The sequence below is a fragment of the Anomaloglossus baeobatrachus genome, chromosome 5 (genome assembly GCF_048569485.1).
Source record: "Anomaloglossus baeobatrachus isolate aAnoBae1 chromosome 5, aAnoBae1.hap1, whole genome shotgun sequence".
NCBI lineage: Eukaryota > Metazoa > Chordata > Amphibia > Anura > Aromobatidae > Anomaloglossus > Anomaloglossus baeobatrachus.
The window spans coordinates 595,571,392-595,592,301 of NC_134357.1; the positions used below are offsets into that span (position 1 = coordinate 595,571,392).

At 59.5% G+C, this 20,910-nt stretch overlaps 1 protein-coding gene across 1 annotated transcript; it reads left to right on the forward strand.

Moving 5' to 3' along the window:
• The first annotated feature begins 3,105 nt into the window (after window positions 1-3,105).
• PSMD12 (proteasome 26S subunit, non-ATPase 12) lies at window positions 3,106-20,517 on the forward strand. Its single transcript, XM_075348024.1, has 11 exons — window positions 3,106-3,315; window positions 14,617-14,676; window positions 15,969-16,097; window positions 16,218-16,325; window positions 16,398-16,502; window positions 19,056-19,205; window positions 19,345-19,479; window positions 19,554-19,666; window positions 19,751-19,925; window positions 20,028-20,105; window positions 20,190-20,517. Exons 1-11 carry the CDS (start codon window positions 3,211-3,213, stop codon window positions 20,397-20,399), a joined length of 1,368 nt encoding a protein of 455 aa, XP_075204139.1. The 5' UTR covers window positions 3,106-3,210; the 3' UTR covers window positions 20,400-20,517.
• The last annotated feature ends 393 nt before the right edge of the window (window positions 20,518-20,910 follow it).

Sequence of the window (20,910 nt, forward strand, 5' to 3'; positions counted from 1 at the left end):
AGCTCCCTGTATACAGAGATACATGATAAGATCCTGTCTGCAGCCACCACTAGGGGGAGCTCCCTGTATACAGAGATACATGATAAGATCCTGTCTGCAGTCACCACTAGGGGGAGCTCCCTGTATACAGAGATACATGATAAGATCCTGTCTGCAGTCACCACTAGGGGGAGCTCCCTGTATACAGAGATACATGATAATATCCTGTCTGCAGCCACCACTAGGGGGAGCTCCCTGTATACAGAGATACATGATAAGATACTGCCTGCAGTCACCACTAGGGGGAGCTCCCTGTATACAGAGATACATGATAAGATCCTGTCTGCAGCCTCCACTAGGGGGAGCTCCCTGTATACAGAGATACATGATAAGATCCTTTCTGCAGCCACCACTAGGGGGAGCTCCCTGTATACAGAGATACATAAGATCCTGTCTGCAGCCACCACTAGGGGGAGCTCCCTGTATACAGAGATACATAAGATCCTGTCTGCAGCCACCAGTAGGGGGAGCTCCCTGTATACAGATACATGATAAGATCCTGTCTGCAGCCACCACTAGGGGGAGCTCTCTGTATACAGAGATACATGATAAGATCCTGTCTGCAGCCACCACTAGGGGGAGCTCCCTGTATACAGATACATGATAAGATCCTGTCTGCAGTCACCACTAGGGGGAGCTCCCTGTACACAGAGATACATGATAAGACCCTGTCTGCAGCCACCACTAGGGGGAGCTCCCTGTATACAGAGATACATGATAAGATCCTGTCTGCAGCCACCACTAGGGGGAGCTCCCTGTATACAGAGATACATGATAAGATCCTGTCTGCAGTCACCACTAGAGGGTGCTCCCTGTATACAGAGATACATGATAAGATCCTGTCTGCAGTCACCACTAGGGGGAGCTCCCTGTATACAGAGATACATGATAAGATCCTATCTGCAGCCACCACTAGGGGGAGCTCCCTGTATACAGAGATATATGATAAGATCCTGTCTGCAGTCACCACTAGGGGGAGCTCCCTGTATACAGAGATACATGATAAGATCCTGTCTGCAGCCACCACTAGGGGGAGCTCCCTGTATACAGAGATACATGATAAGATCCTGTCTGCAGCCACCACTAGGGGGAGCTCCCTGTATACAGAGATACATGATAAGATCCTGTCTGCAGCCACCACTAGGGGGAGCTCCCTGTATACAGAGATACATGATAAGATCCTGTCTGCAGCCACCACTAGGGGGAGCTCCCTGTATACAGAGATACATGATAAGATCCTGTCTGCAGCCACCACTAGGGGGAGCTCCCTGTATACAGAGATACATGATAAGATCCTGTCTGCAGCCACCACTAGGGGGAGCTCCCTGTATACAGAGATACAGGATAAGATCCTATCTGCAGTCACCACTAGGGGGAGCTCCCTGTATACAGAGATACATGATAAGATCCTGTCTGCAGTCACCACTAGGGGGAGCTCCCTGTATACAGAGATACATGATAAGATCCTGTCTGCAGCCACCACTAGGGGGAGCTCCCTGTATACAGAGATACATGATAAGATCCTGTCTGCAGCCACCACTAGGGGGAGCTCCTTGTATACAGAGATACTCTAGTATATGGAGCTCCCTGTATACAGGATACACTAGTAGAGGGAGCTCCCTGTATACAGGATACACTAGTAGAGGGAGCTCCCTGTATACAGGATACACTAGTAGAGGGAGCTCCCTGTATACAGAGATACCCTAGTATATGGAGCTCCCTGTATACAGGATACACTAGTAGAGGGAGCTCCCTGTATACAGGATACACTAGTAGAGGGAGCTCCCTGTATACAGGATACATGATAAGATCCTGTCTGCAGCCACCACTAGGGGGAGCTCTCTGTATACAGATACATGATAAGATCCTGTCTGCAGCCACCACTAGGGGGAGCTCCCTGTACACAGAGATACATGATAAGACCCTGTCTGCAGCCACCACTAGGGGGAGCTCCCTGTATACAGAGATACATGATAAGATCCTGTCTGCAGCCACCACTAGGGGGAGCTCCCTGTATACAGAGATACATGATAAGATCCTGTCTGCAGTCACCACTAGAGGGTGCTCCCTGTATACAGAGATACATGATAAGATCCTGTCTGCAGTCACCACTAGGGGGAGCTCCCTGTATACAGAGATACATGATAAGATCCTGTCTGCAGCCACCACTAGGGGGAGCTCCCTGTATACAGAGATACATGATAAGATCCTGTCTGCAGTCACCACTAGGGGGAGCTCCCTGTATACAGAGATACATGATAAGACCCTGTCTGCAGCCACCACTAGGGGGAGCTCCCTGTATACAGAGATACATGATAAGATCCTGTCTGCAGCCACCACTAGAGGGAGCTCCCTGTATACAGAGATACATGATAAGATCCTGTCTGCAGTCACCACTAGGGGGAGCTCCCTGTATACAGAGATACATGATAAGATCCTGTCTGCAGTCACCACTAGGGGGAGCTCCCTGTATACAGAGATACATGATAAGATCCTGTCTGCAGTCACCACTAGGGGGAGCTCCCTGTATACAGAGATACATGATAAGATCCTGTCTGCAGTCACCACTAGGGGGAGCTCCCTGTATACAGAGATACATGATAAGATCCTGTCTGCAGCCACCACTAGGGGGAGCTCCCTGTATACAGAGATACATGATAAGATCCTGTCTGCAGTCACCACTAGGGGGAGCTCCCTGTATACAGAGATACATGATAAGATCCTGTCTGCAGCCACCACTAGGGGGAGCTCCTTGTATACAGAGATACTCTAGTATATGGAGCTCCCTGTATACAGGATACACTAGTAGAGGGAGCTCCCTGTGCACATACTGAGGCATGGAGGGATAAGCCGTATCTTCCCCAGTACACAGTATTCAGGTCCTGTCACGTGTTTTTCTGTGTCGCCTTTTCTTATAGAAATGAAATTTTTGCTTTTTTATCAAATGTTGTTTTGTCATTTTGTACTGATTCAGATAAAGTTTTATGAAAGAAAAATAAGTGAGAAAGGTCCTGGTACGTTGCGGCATGACGTCATTGTGCTGCCTGTTCTGTTGCCTGACTGTTTCTTCTCCTTTGTCATCGGGGTCCTGACTGGTGCAGGTGTCCGCGCCGGTGCCTGCCTCATTCCCCCGTGCTGTCAGGCTGCGCTCGGCGTCTCCCCGCAGTCACCATGTCTGAGGATACGGAGCGCTCCGACGGCCGCATCGTGAAGATGGAGGTGGATTACAGCGCCACGGTGGACCAGCGGCTGCCGGAGTGCGAGAAGCTGGCGGCGGTGAGAGGGGAGCGGGGGCTGAGTCACAGCGGCCCGGGAGGAAGGAAGGAAGGAGTGTATGTGCGGGGGAGAAGGGGCTGCAGACCGGAGTGGAGAGAGAAGGGGGCATAGACTGTATGGGGGAGAGGGAAGGGGGCATAGACTGTATGGGGGAGAGGGAAGGGGGCATAGACTGTATGGGGGAGAGAGAAGAGGGCATAGACTGTATGGGGGAGAGGGAAGGGGCCATAGACTGTATGGGGGAGAGAGAAGGGGCCATAGACCGTATGGGGGAGAGGGAAGGGGGCATAGACCGTATGGGGGAGAGGGAAGGGGGCATAGACCGTATGGGGGAGAGGGAAGGGGGCATAGACCGTATGGGGGAGAGGGAAGGGGCCATAGACAGTATGGGGGAGAGGGAAGGGGCCATAGACAGTATGGGGGAGAGGGAAGGGGGCATAGACCGTATGGGGGAGAGAGAAGAGGGCATAGACTGTATGGGGGAGAGGGAAGGGGCCATAGACTGTATGGGGGAGAGAGAAGGGGCCATAGACCTATGGGGGGGAGAGAAGGGGGCATAGACAGTATGGGGGAGAGGGAAGGGGGCATAGACCGTATGGGGGAGAGAGAAGAGGGCATAGACTGTATGGGGGAGAGAGAAGGGGGCATAGACTGTATGGGGGAGAGAGAAGGGGCCATAGACCTATGGGGGGGAGAGAAGGGGGCATAGACAGTATGGGGGAGAGGGAAGGGGGCATAGACCGTATGGGGGAGAGAGAAGAGGGCATAGACTGTATGGGGGAGAGAGAAGGGGGCATAGATCGTATGGGGGAGAGGGAAGGGGGCATAGACCGTATGGGGGGGAGAGAAGGGGGCATAGACCGTATGGGGGAGAGGGAAGGGGCCATAGACTGTATGGGGGAGAGAGAAGGGGGCATAGACTGTATGGGGGAGAGAGAAGAGGGCATAGACCGTATGGGGGAGAGAGAAGGGGGCATAGACCGTATGGGGGGGAGAGAAGGGGGCATAGACCGTATGGGGGAGAGAGAAGAGGGCATAGACTGTATGGGGGAGAGGGAAGGGGCCATAGACTGTATGGGGGAGAGAGAAGGGGCCATAGACCTATGGGGGGGAGAGAAGGGGGCATAGACAGTATGGGGGAGAGGGAAGGGGGCATAGACCGTATGGGGGAGAGAGAAGAGGGCATAGACTGTATGGGGGAGAGAGAAGGGGGCATAGATCGTATGGGGGAGAGGGAAGGGGGCATAGACCGTATGGGGGGGAGAGAAGGGGGCATAGACCGTATGGGGGAGAAGGAAGGGGCCATAGACTGTATGGGGGAGAGAGAAGGGGGCATAGACTGTATGGGGGAGAGAGAAGAGGGCATAGACTGTATGGGGGAGAGAGAAGGGGGCATAGACCGTATGGGGGGGAGAGAAGGGGGCATAGACCGTATGGGGGAGAGGGAAGGGGGCATAGACCGTATGGGGGGGAGAGAAGGGGGCATAGACCGTATGGGGGAGAGGGAAGGGGCCATAGACTGTATGGGGGAGAGAGAAGGGGCCATAGACCGTATGGGGGGGGAGAGAAGGGGGCATAGACCGTATGGGGGAGAGGGAAGGGGCCATAGACTGTATGGGGGAGAGAGAAGGGGCCATAGACCGTATGGGGGAGAGAGGGAAGGGGGCATAGACCGTATGGGGGAGAGAGGGAAGGGGGCATAGACCGTATGGGGGGAGAGGGAAGGGGGCATAGACTGTATGGGGGAGAGAGAAGGGGGCATAGACCGTATGGGGGAGAGGGAAGGGGCCAGAGACCGTATGGGGGAGAGAGAAGGGGGCATAGACTGTATGGGGGAGAGGGAAGGGGCCATAGACTGTATGGGGGAGAGAGAAGGGGGCATAGACTGTATGGGGGAGAGGGAAGGGGGCATAGACTGTATGGGGGAGAGGGAAGGGGGCATAGACCGTATGGGGGGGAGAGAAGGGGGCATAGACCGTATGGGGGGGAGAGAAGGGGGCATAGACTGTATGGGGGAGAGGGAAGGGGCCATAGACTGTATGGGGGAGAGAGAAGGGGGCATAGACTGTATGGGGGAGAGGGAAGGGGGCATAGACTGTATGGGGGAGAGGGAAGGGGCCATAGACTGTATGGGGGAGAGAGAAGGGGGCATAGACCGTATGGGGGAGAGGGAAGGGGCCAGAGACCGTATGGGGGAGAGAGAAGGGGGCATAGACTGTATGGGGGAGAGGGAAGGGGCCAGAGACCGTATGGGGGAGAGGGAAGGGGGCATAGACTGTATGGGGGAGAGGGAAGGGGCCAGAGACCGTATGGGGGGAGAGAGAAGAGGCCAGAGACCGTATGGGGGAGAGGGAAGGGGGCATAGACTGTATGGGGGAGAGGGAAGGGGGCATAGACTGTATGGGGGAGAGGGAAGGGGCCATAGACCGTATGGGGGAGAGAGAGAAGGGGGCATAGACTGTATGGGGGAGAGGGAAGGGGCCATAGACTGTATGGGAGAGAGAGAAGGGGCCAGAGACCGTATGGGGGAGAGGGAAGGGGCCATAGACTGTATGGGGGAGAGAGAAGGGGGCATAGACCGTATGGGGGGAGAGAGAAGAGGCCAGAGACCGTATGGGGGAGAGGGAAGGGGGCATAGACTGTATGGGGGAGAGGGAAGGGGCCATAGACCGTATGGGGGAGAGAGAGAAGGGGGCATAGACTGTATGGGGGAGAGGGAAGAGGCCATAGACTGTATGGGAGAGAGAGAAGGGGCCAGAGACCGTATGGGGGAGAGGGAAGGGGCCAGAGACCGTATGGGGGAGAGGGAAGGGGCCAGAGACCGTATGGGGGAGAGGGAAGGGGCCAGAGACCGTATGGGGGAGAGGGAAGGGGCCAGAGACCGTATGGGGGAGAGAGAAGGGGCCAGAGACCGTATGGGGGAGAGAGAAGAGGCCATAGACCGTATGGGGGAGAGGGAAGGGGCCAGAGACCGTATGGGGGGAGAGAGAAGAGGCCAGAGACCGTATGGGGGAGAGGGAAGGGGCCAGAGACCGTATGGGGGAGAGGGAAGGGGCCAGAGACCGTATGGGGGAGAGGGAAGGGGCCATAGACCGTATGCGGGGAGAGAGAAGAGGCCATAGACCGTATGGGGGGAGAGAGAAGAGGCCATAGACCGGATGGGGGAGAGGGAAGGGGCCAGAGACCGTATGGGGGGGGAGAGAAGAGGCCATAGACCGTATGGGGGAGAGGGAAGGGGCCAGAGTCCGTATGGGGGAGAGGGAAGGGGCCAGAGACCGTATGGGGAGAGGGAAGGGGGCATAGACCGTATGGGGGAGAGGGAAGGGGCCAGAGACCGTATGGGGGAGAGGGAAGGGGCCAGAGACCGTATGGGGGAGAGGGAAGGGGCCAGAGACCGTATGGGGGAGAGGGAAGGGGCCAGAGACCGTATGGGGGAGAGGGAAGGGGCCAGAGACCGTATGGGGGAGAGGGAAGGGGTATGGGGGAGAGGGAAGGGGCCAGAGACCGTATGGGGGGAGAGGGAAGGGGCCAGAGACCGTATGGGGGAGAGGGAAGGGGCCAGAGACCGTATGGGGGAGAGGGAAGGGGCCAGAGACTGTATGGGGGAGAGGGAATTGGCCATAGACTGTATGGGGGAGAGGGAAGGGGCCATAGACCGTATGGGGGAGAGGGAAGGGGCCAGAGACCGTATGGGGGAGAGAGAAGAGGCCATAGACCGTATGGGGGAGAGGGAAGGGGCCAGAGACCGTATGGGGGGGGAGAGAAGAGGCCATAGACCGTATGGGGGAGAGGGAAGGGGGCAGAGACCGTATGGGGGGAGAGAGAAGAGGCCATAGACCGTATGGGGGAGAGGGAAGGGGCCAGAGACCGTATGGGGGAGAGGGAAGGGGCCATAGACCGGATGGGGGACAGGGAAGGGGGCAGAGACCGTATGGGGAGAGAGAGAAGAGGCCATAGACCGTATGGGGGAGAGGGAAGGGGCCAGAGACCGTATGGGGGAGAGGGAAGGGGCCATAAACCGTATGGGGGGAGAGAGAAGAGGCCATAGACCGGATGGGGGAGAGGGAAGGGGGCAGAGACCGTATGGGGGAGAGGGAAGGGGCCATAGACCGTATGGGGGGAGAGAGAAGAGGCCATAGACCGGATGGGGGAAAGGGAAGGGGGCAGAGACCGTATGGGGGGAGAGAGAAGAGGCCATAGACCGTATGGGGGAGAGGGAAGGGGCCAGAGACCGTATGGGGGAGAGGGAAGGGGCCAGAGACCGTATGGGGGAGAGGGAAGGGGGCATAGACCGTATGGGGGGAGAGAGAAGAGGCCATAGACCGTATGGGGGAGAGGGAAGGGGCCATAGACCCTATGGGGGAGAGGGAAGGGGCCAGAGACCGTATGGGGGAGAGAGAAGAGGCCATAGACCGTATGGGGGAGAGGGAAGGGGCCAGAGACCGTATGGGGGGAGAGAGAAGAGGCCATAGACCGTATGGGGGAGAGGGAAGGGGGCAGAGACCGTATGGGGGGAGAGAGAAGAGGCCATAGACCGTATGGGGGGAGAGAGAAGAGGCCATAGACCGTATGGGGGAGAGAAGGGGCCATAGACCGTATGGGGGAGAGAGAAGGGGCCATAGACCGTATGGGGGAGAGGGAAGGGGCCATAGACCGTATGGGGGAGAGGGAAGGGGCCATAGACCGTGTGGGGGAGAGAGAAGGGGGCATAGACCGTATGGGGGAGAGAGAGAAGGGGCCATAGACCGTATGGGGGAGAGAGAAGGGGGCATAGACTGTATGGGGGAGAGAGAAGGGGGCATAGACTGTATGGGGGAGAGAGAAGGGGGCATAGACTGTATGGGGGAGAGAGAAGGGGGCATAGACTGTATGGGGGAGAGAGAGAAGGGGCCATAGACCGTATGGGGGAGAGGGAAGGGGCCATAGACCGTATGGGGGAGAGGGAAGGGGCCATAGACCGTATGGGGGAGAGGGAAGGGGCCATAGACCGTATGGGGGAGAGGGAAGGGGCCATAGACCGTATGGGGGAGAGGGAAGGGGCCATAGACCGTATGGGGGAGAGGGAAGGGGCCATAGACCGTATGGGGGAGAGGGAAGGGGCCATAGACCGTATGGGGGAGAGGGAAGGGGCCATAGACCGTATGGGGGAGAGAGAAGGGGGCATAGACTGTATGGGGGAGAGAGAGAAGGGGCCATAGACCGTATGGGGGAGAGGGAAGGGGCCATAGACCGTATGGGGGAGAGGGAAGGGGCCATAGACTGTATGGGGGAGAGAGAAGGGGGCATAGACCGTATGGGGGAGAGAGAAGGGGGCATAGACCGTATGGGGGAGAGGGAAGGGGCCATAGACCGTATGGGGGAGAGAGAAGGGGCCAGAGACCGTATGGGGGGAGAGGGAAGGGGCCATAGACCGTATGGGGGAGAGAGAAGGGGCCATAGACCGAATGGGCCAGAGACCGTATGGGGGAGAGAGAAGAGGGCATAGACTGTATGGGAGAGAGGGAAGGGGCCATAGTCCGTATGGGGGAGAGAGAAGGGGCCATAGACCATATGGGGGAGAGAGAAGGGGCCATAGACCGTATGGGGGAGAGAGAAGGGGCCATAGACTGTATGGGGGAGAGGGAAGGGGCCATAGACCGTATGGGGGAGAGAGAAGGGGGCATAGACCGTATGGGGGAGAGGGAAGGGGCCATAGACCGTATGGGGGAGAGAGAAGGGGGCATAGACTGTATGGGGGAGAGAGAAGGGGGCATAGACTGTATGGGGGAGAGAGAGAAGGGGCCATAGACCGTATGGGGGAGAGGGAAGGGGCCATAGACCGTATGGGGGAGAGAGAAGGGGGCATAGACCGTATGGGAGAGAGGGAAGGGGCCATAGACCGTATGGGAGAGAGGGAAGGGGCCATAGACCGTATGGGAGAGAGGGAAGGGGCCATAGACCGTATGGGGGAGAGAGAAGGGGCCATAGACCGTATGGGGGAGAGAGAAGGGGGCATAGACCGTATGGGGGAGAGAGAAGGGGCCATAGACTGTATGGGGGAGAGGGAAGGGGCCATAGACCGTATGGGGGAGAGAGAAGGGGCCATAGACCGTATGGGGGAGAGAGAATGGGCCATAGACCGTATGGGGGGGAGAGAAGGGGGCATAGACCGTATGGGGGAGAGAGAGAAGGGGCCATAGACTGTATGGGGGAGAGAGAGAAGGGGCCATAGACTGTATGGGGGGGAGAGAGAAGGGGCCATAGACTGTATGGGGGAGAGAGAGAAGGGGCCATAGACTGTATGGGGGAGAGAGAGAAGGGGCCATAGACCGTATGGGGGAGAGGGAAGGGGCCATAGACCGTATGGGGGAGAGGGAAGGGGCCATAGACTGGAGAGGGGGGGGGGAGAAGGGGCCATAGACTGGAGAAGGGGGGGGGGGAGAGAAGGGGCCATAGACTGGAGAAGGGGGGGGGGGAGAGAAGGGGCCATAGACTGGAGAAGGGGGGGGGGAGAGAAGGGGCCATAGACTGGAGAAGGGGGGGAGAGAAGGGGCCATAGACTGGAGAAGGGGGGGAGAGAAGGGGCCATAGACTAGAGAAGGGGGGGAGAGAAGGGGCCATAGACTGGAGAAGGAAGGGGGGGGGGGAGAGAAGGGGCCATAGACTGGAGAAGAGGGGGGGAGAAGGGGCCATAGACTGGAGAAGGAAGGGGGGGGGAGAGAAGGGGCCATAGACTGGAGAAGGGGGGGGGAGAGAGGGGGCCATAGACTGGAGAAGGGGGGGGGGAGAGAAGGGGCCATAGACTGGAGAAGGGGGGGGGGAGAGAAGGGGCCATAGACTGGAGAAGGGGGGGGAGAGAAGGGGCCATAGACTGGAGAAGGGGGAGGAGAGAAGGGGCCATAGACTGGAGAAGGGGGGGGGAGAAGGGGCCATAGACTGGAGAAGGAAGGGGGGGGAGAGAAGGGGCCATAGACTGGAGAAGGGGGGGGGGAGAGAAGGGGCCATAGACTAGAGAAGGGGGGGGGGGGAGAAGGGGGCCATAGACTGAAGAAGGGGGGGGGGGAGAAGGGGCCATAGACTAGAGAAGGGGCCATAGACTGGAGAAGGGGGGGGAGAGAAGGGGCCATAGACTGGAGAAGGGGCCATAGATTGGAGAGGTGGGGAAGGGAGAGCAGGGTCCATAGACTGGAGAGGGGGGGGGGGAAGAAGGGGCCATAGACTGGAGAAGGGGGGGGGGGGAGAGAAGGGGCCATAGACTGGAGAAGGGGGGGGGGGAGAGAAGGGGCCATAGACTGGAGAAGGGGGGGGGAGAAGGGGCCATAGACTGGAGAAGGGGGGGGGGAGAAGGGGCCATAGACTGGAGAAGGGGGGGGAGAGAAGGGGCCATAGACTGGAGAAGGGGGGGAGAGAGGGGGCCATAGACTAGAGAAGGGGCCATAGACTGGAGAAGGGGGGGAGAGAAGGGGCCATAGACTGGAGAAGGGGGGGAGAGAAGGGGCCATAGACTGGAGAAGGGGGGGAGAGAAGGGGCCATAGACTGGAGAAGGGGGGGAGAGAAGGGGCCATAGACTGGAGAAGGGGGGGAGAGAAGGGGCCATAGACTGGAGAAGGGGGGGAGAGAAGGGGCCATAGACTGGAGAAGGGGGGGAGAGAAGGGGCCATAGACTGGAGAAGGGGGGGAGAGAAGGGGCCATAGACTAGAGAAGGGGGGGAGAGAAGGGGCCATAGACTGGAGAAGGAAGGGGGGGGAGAGAAGGGGCCATAGACTGGAGAAGAGGGGGGGAGAAGGGGCCATAGACTGGAGAAGGAAGGGGGGGGGGGAGAGAAGGGGCCATAGACTGGAGAAGGGGGGGGGGGGAGAAGGGGCCATAGACTGGAGAAGGGGCCATAGACTGGAGAAGGGGCCATAGACTGGAGAAGGGGGGGAGAAGGGGCCATAGACTGGAGAAGGGGGGGGGAAGGTGCCATAGACTGGAGAGGTGGGGGGGGGGAGCAGGGGCTATAGACTGGAGAGGGGGGAGAGCAGGGGCTTTAGACCGGAGTGGGTGGGGAGCAGGGGCCATAGACCAGAGGGGAGAGCAGGGGCCGCAGACCACAGGGGTGATGGGAAGGATCCGCTGAGTGCAGGAGTGGGGTAGGGGCCTTGGATGCTGAGGAGAGGGCCTAGTTTGAGGAGCCATAGTAATTTTATAACCTGATGTCAACAATTTAGGGAGAGAATTTTCTATGGTAGGACGGGGCCCTTGGAGTAGACACACAGATGATGGTAGGACGGGGCCCTTGGGGCAGGCACACAGATGATGGTAGGACGGGGCCCTTGGGGCAGGCACACAGATGATGGTAGGACGGGCCCCGGTGCAGGCACACAGATGACGGTAGGACGGGGCCCTTGGGGCAGGCACACAGATGATGGTAGGACGGGGCCCCAGGCGGGCACACAGATGATGGTAGGACGGGGCCCTTGGGGCAGGCACACAGATGATGGTAGCACGGGGCCCCTGGGGCGGGCACACATGATGGTAGGATGGGGCCCCGGGGCAGGCACACAGATGATGGTAGGACGGGGCCCGGGGCAGGCACACAGATGATGGTAGGACGGGGCCCCCGGGGCAGGCACACAGATGATGGTAGGATGGGGCCCCCGGGGCAGGCACACAGATGATGGTAGGATGGGGCCCCGGTGCAGGCACACATGATGGTAGGATGGGGCCCCGGTGCAGGCATACAGATGATGGTAGGACGGGGCCCTTGGGGCGGGCAAACAGATGATGGTAGGACGGGGCCCCGATGCAGGCACACAGATGATGGTAGGACGGGGCCCGGGGCAGGCACACAGATGATGGTAGGACGTGGCCCCGATGCAGGCACACAGATGATGGGAGGACGTGGCCCCGATGCAGGCACACAGATGATGGTAGGACGGGGCCCGGTGCAGGCACACATGATGGTAGGATGGGGCCCCGGTGCAGGCATACAGATGATGGTAGGACGGGGCCCTTGGGGCGGGCAAACAGATGATGGTAGGACGGGGCCCCGATGCAGGCACACAGATGATGGTAGGACGGGGCCCGGGGCAGGCACACAGATGATGGTAGGACGTGGCCCCGATGCAGGCACACAGATGATGGGAGGACGTGGCCCCGATGCAGGCACACAGATGATGGTAGGACGGGGCCCTTGGGGCAGGCACACAGATGATGGTAGGATGGGACCCCCGGGGTGGGCACACAGGTGACGGTAGGATGGGACCCCCGGGGTGGGCACACAAGTGACGGTAGGATGGGACCCTTGGGGCGGGCACACAGATGATGGTAAGACGGGGCCCCGGTGCAGGCACACAGATGATGGTAGGACGGGGCCCTTGGGGCGGGCACACAGATGATGGTAGGACGGGGCCCTTGGGGCGGGCACACAGATGACGGTAGGACAGGGTCACGGGGCAGGCACACAGATGATAGTAGGACGGGGCCCCTGGGGCGGGCACACAGATGATGGTAGGATGGGGCCCCCGGGGCAGGCACACAGATGATGGTAGGATGGGGCCCCCGGGGCAGGCACACAGATAATGGAAGGATGGGGCCCCTGGGGCAGGCACACAGATGATGGTAGGACGGGGCCCCCGGGGCAGGCAGACAGATAATGGAAGGATGGGGCCCCCGGGGCAGGCACACAGATGATGGTAGGACGGGGCCCCGGGGCGGGGGACAAGCATTGCATGTTCCTGGTCTGTGTAGCGCTCATTACTGACATCGGGGACTCCTCACTTTCTGGCTGTGCTGAGCTGCAGCGTTGCGGTCCTCACTGCTCCGTACACTGTGATTATCCGGACCCACTGATTTGTTGGCCTGTGGTGGCGCCGGGTGTCAGACCCCCACTCATCTGTTATTGGTGACCAGTAGTGATTGGGGAACCCTAACTGTACACTTTGGGGTCTGTAGCAGATGCCTAGTGTCCATGCACCGACCCCAGGCCCGGAGTTCTCAGGGAAATCAGTGTAACTGTTCAGATTCGGCCGCCCAATAATATAGAAATAAGGAATAAAGCTAGGGCATTATGCTGCTTCTGGGGCCGCTAATTAATATTCACTGCTTCCCACGCCCACTGGCAGTACCGTGTTTGTGATTGGTTGCAGTCAGACCTTGCTCCCAACCTGTGTGACAGTGTCTGTGATTGGTTAGAATCACAAATTCTGTCTGCGCCTCTGTAGTGGTGTAAAAATAAATAAATTGGAGTAGGATCCCCCCCCATATTGTGATACCGATACCCAGCACAGATAAAACCTACGGTTACAGGCTGCAGCCTCCAGCCGTGCACTTATCTTTGCTGTGTATCAAAATTAGAGGAACCTCATTAAATAATTAAAAACCAGCTTACGGTCCCCCCAACTTTGATACCGAGCCAAGATAAAGCCTGACAGCTGGGGGCTGGTATTCTCAGGCTGGGGAGATCCATGGTTATTTGGAGCCCCCACAGCCTAAAAATAGCAGCCTGCAGCCACCCAGGATTGTCGCATCCATTAGATTTGACAATCCCAGAACTTTACCCGACTCTTCTCGATTGCCCTGGTGCGGTGGAAATTTGTGTAATAAGGAGTTAATAACAGCCCACAGATTTGTAATGGGGGGCGTCTATGAGACCCCCCCCCCCAAATCACTAATCTGTAAGTGAATGAAATTAAGACAAACACCAAAAAAATCCTTTATTTGAAATAAAAGAGAAAAATACCAATGCAGGTCTGACGTAATCAACACAAGGTCCCACGACGATTCCAGCTCTGCTACATTCTGAAGGCACAGCGCGCGACCATAGAATATGACCACCCGAGTTAGCTTCAGGCAGACACTGAGTGATTCACAGCTGTGAGCAGTGATGTCACTGAGTTTATATGCGGTCACAGCTGGAGGTTCCCACTATTGTCCACCTGTGACCGCAGGTAACCTGACCTCAGATGACCTCATGGAACTCGGTGACCTCACCTCAGGTGAACTGAGTTCATAAACCTGCATCTCTTCGCAGAAAACCAGTTTATATTTTTGCCCCAAGGTGCAGATTTGGTGCTGAAATTTATACAGCGTATTCCTGCACCCAATCTAGAGAATAGGTGATCAACGGAAGTGGCGGGTGTCGGACCCCGGCCGATCCGACATTGGTGACTTCTCCTAAGGATAAGACATCAGTGTTACAGTAATGGACAGCCCCTTTAATTGTCTCCCATGGTCTCCACCCTCCTTCTGAGTGCGAGGTGTCATGTGATCGCAGGTCCTCTCTCTCCTCCTCGTGGTCATGTGGCATTTTATTAATTTTCTATTTCTTTTCTTTCAGGATGGAAAACTCCAGGAAGTGATCGAGACGCTGCTGTCCCTGGAGAAGCAGACCCGCACGGTGCGTGCGGGGGAGGGGCCATGTGGTGGGGCAGGGTTTGCTGCCGGGCGCATGGGGTGGGGGAGGGTCCGCTACCGTGCCCCCGGGGTGGGGGAGGGTCTGTTTACGTGCACCCGGGGTCGGGCAGGGTCAGCTTACGTGCACCCGGGGTCGGGCAGGGTCCGCTTCCGGGCACCCGGGGTCGGGCATGGTCCGCTTCCGGGCACCCGGGGTCGGGCATGGTCCGCTTCCGGGCACCCGGGGTCGGGCATGGTCCGCTTCCGGGCACCCGGGGTCGGGCATGGTCCGCTTCCGGGCACCCGGGGTCGGGCATGGTCCGCTTCCGGGCACCCGGGGTCGGGCATGGTCCGCTTCCGGGCACCCGTGGTCGGGCAGGGTCCGCTTCCGGGCACCCGGGGTCGGGCAGGGTCCGCTTCCGGGCACCCGGGGTCGGGCAGGGTCCGCTTCCGGGCACCCGGGGTCGGGCAGGGTCCGCTTCCGGGCACCCGGGGTCGGGCAGGGTCCGCTTCCGGGCACCCGGGGTCGGGCAGGGTCCGCTTCCGGGCACCCGTGGTCGGGCAGGGTCCGCTTCCGGGCACCCGTGGTCGGGCAGGGTCCGCTTCCGGGCACCCGTGGTCGGGCAGGGTCCGCTTCCGGGCACCCGTGGTCGGGCAGGGTCCGCTTCCGGGCACCCGGGGTCGGGCAGGGTCCGCTTCCGGGCACCCGGGGTCGGGCAGGGTCCGCTTCCGGGCACCCGGGGTCGGGCAGGGTCCGCTTCCGGGCACCCGGGGTCGGGCAGGGTCCGCTTCCGGGCACCCGGGGTTGGGCAGGGTCCGCTTCCGGGCACCCGGGGTCGGGCAGGGTCCGCTTCGGGGGTCGGGCAGGGTCCGCTTCCGGGCACCCGGGGTCGGGCAGGGTCCGCTTCCGGGCAACCCGGGGTCGTGCAGGTTCCGCTCCCGGGCACCCAGGGTCGGGCAGGATCCGCTTCCGGGCACCCGGGGTGGGGGTAGGGGATGTAGGGTGATGAGGGAAGAACCTACCAATATAAATTACCATAGGGAGGAGCCTGGTAATATACATCTTATTTGGGGCGGGTTTAGGATATAGTGGTCCTTTACCCTTAAAGGGGAAGTCAACTCTTTTTCTCCCTGCTGTGAGTAACCCCCCACCATTGTTCTATATATATATATATATATATATATATATTCGTCCCTTTTCTGGATGATTACCTGCTGGTCTTTGTAGTTCCCCGTCAGTTTCTCCTTGATGACACGTCACCCTGGTATATATTGCTTCTTGCTTTGTGTACGCAGGCGTCTGACATGGTGTCCACGTCTCGCATCCTGGTGGCCGTGGTCAAGATGTGCTACGAAGCCAAAGACTGGGACATGCTGAACGAGAACATCATGCTGCTCTCAAAGAGGCGGAGTCAGCTGAAACAGGTACCGGCCCTTTAAGGCGACCCCTGACCCCTTACCGTGGACACTAAGCTTGTGTGTTAGAGGGTCCTCACCATATGACGCATACTTGGGGCTTCCCCTGTAAATGCCGTCTCTCCGCAGGCCGTGGCCAAGATGGTGCAGCAGTGCTGTAAGTACGTGGAGGAGACGGCCGACCTTCCCATCAAGCTGCGGCTGATCGACACCCTGCGGACGGTGACGGAGGGAAAGGTGAGGCCGCCATTCACTGACCGCAAGCAGAGGCTCATACAGCGCCAGGTGCTGAGGACTCCTCTCTTCCAGATCTATGTGGAGATAGAACGGGCTCGTCTCACCAAGACGCTGGCGGCCATCAAGGAGCAGAGCGGAGACGTAACGGAGGCGGCGTCCATCCTGCAGGAGCTTCAGGTGAGGGGCCGGCGGCGTCCATACTGCGGGGGCTTCAGGTGAGGGGCTGGCAGCGTCCATACTGCGGGGGCTTCAGGTGAGGGGCCAGAGGCGTCCATACTGCGGGAGCTTCAGGTGAGGGGCCGGCGGCGTCCATACTGCGGGGGCTTCAGGTGAGGGGCTGGCAGCGTCCATACTGCGGGGACTTCAGGTGAGGGGCCAGAGGTGTCCATACTGCGGGAGCTTCAGGTGAGGGGCCAGAGGCGTCCATACTGCGGGAGCTTCAGATGAGGGGCCAGAGGCGTCCATACTGCAGGAGCTTCAGGTGAGGGGCCAGAGGCGTCCATACTGCGGGGGCTTCAGGTGAGGGGTCAGCGGCGTCCATACTACAGGGGCTTCAGGTGAGGGGCCGGCAGCGTCCATAGTGCGGGGGCTTCAGGTGAGGGGCTGGCGGCGTCCATACTGCAGGAGCTTCAGGTGAGGGGCCGGCGGCGTCCATACTGCGGGAGCTTCAGGTGAGGGGTCGGTGGCGTCCATCCTGCAGGAGCTTCAGGTGAAGGGCCGGCAGCGTCCATACTGCGGGTGCTTCAGGTGAGGGGCTAGAGGCGTCTATCCTGCAGGGGCTTCAGGTGAGGGGCCGGCGGCGTCCATCCTGCAGGGGCTTCAGGTGAGGGGTCGGCAGCGTCCATACTGCAGGAGCTTCAGGTGAGGGGCCGGCGGCGTCCATACTGCGGGTGCTTCAGGTGAGGGGCCAGAGGCGTCCATCCTGCAGGAGCTTCAGGTGAGGGGCCGGCGGCGTCCATACTGCGGGGGCTTCAGGTGAGGAGCCAGAGGCGTCCATACTGCGGGGGCTTCAGGTGAGGGGCCAGAGGCGTCCATCCTGCAGGAGCTTCAGGTGAGGGGCCGGCAGCGTCCATACTGCGGGAGCTTCAGGTGAAGGGCCAGAGGCGTCCATACTGCAGGGGCTTCAGGTGAGGGGCCGGCGGCATCCATACTGCGGGTGCTTCAGGTGAGGGGCCAGAGGCGTCCATCCTGCAGGAGCTTCAGGTGAGGGGCCGGCGGCGTCCATCCTGCAGGGGCTTCAGGTGAGGGGCCGGCAGCGTCCATACTGCAGGGGCTTCAGGTGAGGGGCCGGCAGCGTCCATACTGCGGGGGCTTCAGGTGAGGAGCCAGAGGCGTCCATACTGCGGGGGCTTCAGGTGAGGGGCCAGAGGCGTCCATCCTGCAGGAGCTTCAGGTGAGGGGCCGGCAGCGTCCATACTGCGGGAGCTTCAGGTGGAGGGCCAGAGGCGTCCATACTGCAGGGGCTTCAGATGAGGGGCCGGCGGCATCCATACTGCGGGAGCTTCAGGTGAGGGGCCGGCAGCGTCCATACTGCAGGAGGTTCAGGTGAGGGGTCGGCAGCGTCCATCCTGCAGGAGGTTCAGGTGAGGGGTCAGCGGCGTCCATACTGCAGGGGCTTCAGGTGAGGGGCCGGCGGCGTCCATCCTGCAGGGGCTTCCGGTGAGGGGCCGGCGGCGTCCATACTGTGGGGGCTTCAGGTGAGGGGTCGGCAGCGTCCATACTGCAGGAGCTTCAGGTGAGGGGTCAGCGGCGTCCATCCTGCAAGAGCTTCAGGTGAGGGGTCGGCAGCGTCCATCCTGCAGGAGGTTCAGGTGAGGGGTCAGCGGCGTCCATACTGCAGGGGCTTCAGGTGAGGGGCTGGCAGCGTCCATCCTGCAGGGGCTTCAGGTGAGGGGCCAGAGGCGTCCATACTGTGGGGGCTTCAGGTGAGGGGCCAGAGGCGTCCATACTGTGGGGGCTTCAGGTGAGGGGCCGGCAGCGTCCATACTGCAGGGGCTTCAGGTGAGGGGCCGGCAGCGTCCATCCTGCAGGAGCTTCAGGTGAGGGGTCAGCGGCGTCCATCCTGCAGGAGCTTCAGGTGAGGGGTCAGCGGCGTCCATCCTGCAGGAGCTTCAGGTGAGGGGTCAGCGGCGTCCATCCTGCAGGAGCTTCAGGTGAGGGGTCAGCGGCGTCCATCCTGCAGGAGCTTCAGGTGAGGGGTCAGCGGCGTCCATCCTGCAGGAGCTTCAGGTGAGGGGTCAGCGGCGTCCATCCTGCAGGAGCTTCAGGTGAGGGGTCAGCGGCGTCCATCCTGCAGGAGCTTCAGGTGAGGGGTCGGCAGCTTCCATCCTGCAGGAGCTTCAGGTGAGGGGTCGGCAGCTTCCATCCTGCAGGAGCTTCAGGTGAGGGGCTGGCAGCGTCCATCCTGCAGGGGCTTCAGGTGAGGGGCCAGAGGCGTCCATACTGCAGGGGCTTCAGGTGAGGGGCCAGAGGCGTCCATACTGCGGGGGCTTCAGGTGAGGGGCCAGAGGCGTCCATACTGCAGGAGCTTCAGGTGAGGGGCCAGAGGCGTCCATACTGTGGGGGCTTCAGGTGAGGGGTCGGCGGCGTCCAACCTGCAGGGACTTTAGGTGAGGGGTCAGCGGCGTCCATCCTGCAGGAGGTTCAGGTGAGGGGCCAGAGGCGTCCATACTGCGGGGGCTTCAGGTGAGGGGCGGCTGCTGCCCCCTGTAATGTGATCTGGGGTTTCAGGTGGAGACCTATGGATCCATGGAGAAGAAGGAGAAGGTGGAGTTCATCCTGGAGCAGATGCGCCTGTGCCTGGCGGTGAAGGATTATATCCGCACCCAGATCATCAGCAAAAAGATCAACACCAAGTTCTTCCAGGATGAGAACACAGAGGTAACGACACCACAATGGGTCACCTGAGACCCCCCTCTGTACCCCAATAGTCACATCCTCGATTATACCTCAGAGCTGCACTCACTGTTCAGTAGCTTCAGAGCTGAACTCTTCCTGCCTTCTCTCGCTCTTTCTGCAGCAGCTGAAGCTGAAATACTACAACCTGATGATCCAGGTGGACCAGCACGAGGGCTCCTACCTCTCTATATGTAAGCACTACCGCGCCATCTACGACACGCCGTGCATCCAGGCGGAGAGCGAGAAGTGGCAGCAGGTGAGTCCCGCGCGTTGTCCCCGCAGTGCGCGTCACAGAGCAGCAGTCACTGATAACAGCGCCCTCTGCTGCAGGCTCTGAAGAGCGTCGTCCTCTACGTCATCCTGTCCCCCTACGACAATGAGCAATCCGACCTGGTGCACAGGATCAGCGGCGACAAGAAGCTGGAAGACCTCCCCAAGTACAAGTAAGTGACTGGCAGTCCCATGTAACACTTGTGATAACTCTTCAGTATGCACAGTGCAGTCCCATGTAACGCTCTCTCCGGCAGAGACCTGCTGAAGCTCTTCACCACCATGGAGCTGATGCGGTGGTCCGTGCTGGTGGAGGAGTACGGGAAGGAGCTGCGGGAAGGCTCCCTGGACAGCGAGGCCACAGACGTCTTCAGTTACTCGGAGCAGGGGGAGAAGCACTGGAAGGACCTGAAGAACCGGGTGGTGGAGCACGTAGGTGTCGTGTGCAGATATTGGGGCGCCCCCTTTTGGAGGGGAGGGGGAGGGGCGGGGGTCTTTCGCTGCTACCGCTCACCGCCTGTTGTGTCTTCACAGAATATTAGAATTATGGCGAAATATTACACGCGGATCACGATGAAGAGGATGGCGCAGATGCTGGACCTGTCTGTGGACGTAAGTGATCGCCTGCCGCTCCTCATGGGCGGAGCCTTGTCTGGGGCGATGCTGATTGGCTCCCCTCACTTCTTCTGTCTTCAGGAATCAGAAGAATTTCTCTCCACATTAGTGGTAAATAAAACCATCTACGCCAAGGTGGACCGCCTGGCCGGCATCATCAACTTCCAGAGGCCCAAGGACCCCAACGACCTCCTGAACGACTGGTCGCAGAAGCTGAACTCGCTGATGGCGCTGGTGAACAAGACCACGCACCTGATCGCCAAGGAGGAGATGATCCACAACCTGCAGTGAGGGGGCGACGGGCCGCACAATCTGTCAGACTGGGGGTTTTGGGGGTTTTTTGTTTCTTTTTTTATGTTTTTGCTTTTGAATTGTTAAATATTATTAATAAAATCCATGTGGATGATTACTGCGCCCGCATGTCACATGATCAGTGAATGAAAGGAGCCAAAAAAAGGACTTTACCCCCCGACCACAAGAAAGGGGTGGTAGTAATGATGCCGACCTGAGCGGGAGCGCAGTAACGAGTGCGGAACTGCTGGGGCGAATTGGGGTTACAATCACCAGCGGGGTATCACAGTGAGCAGGAGATCACAGCGGGCAGTACTGGAGGGGAGCACAGGGGCGTATTGGGGTTACAATCACCAGCGGGGTATCACAGTGAGCGGGAGATCACAGCGGGCAGTACTGGAGGGGAGCACAGGGGCGTATTGGGGTTACAATCACCAGCGGGGTATCACAGTGAGCGGGAGATCACAGCGGACAGTACTGGAGGGGAGAACAGGGGCGTATTGGGGTTACA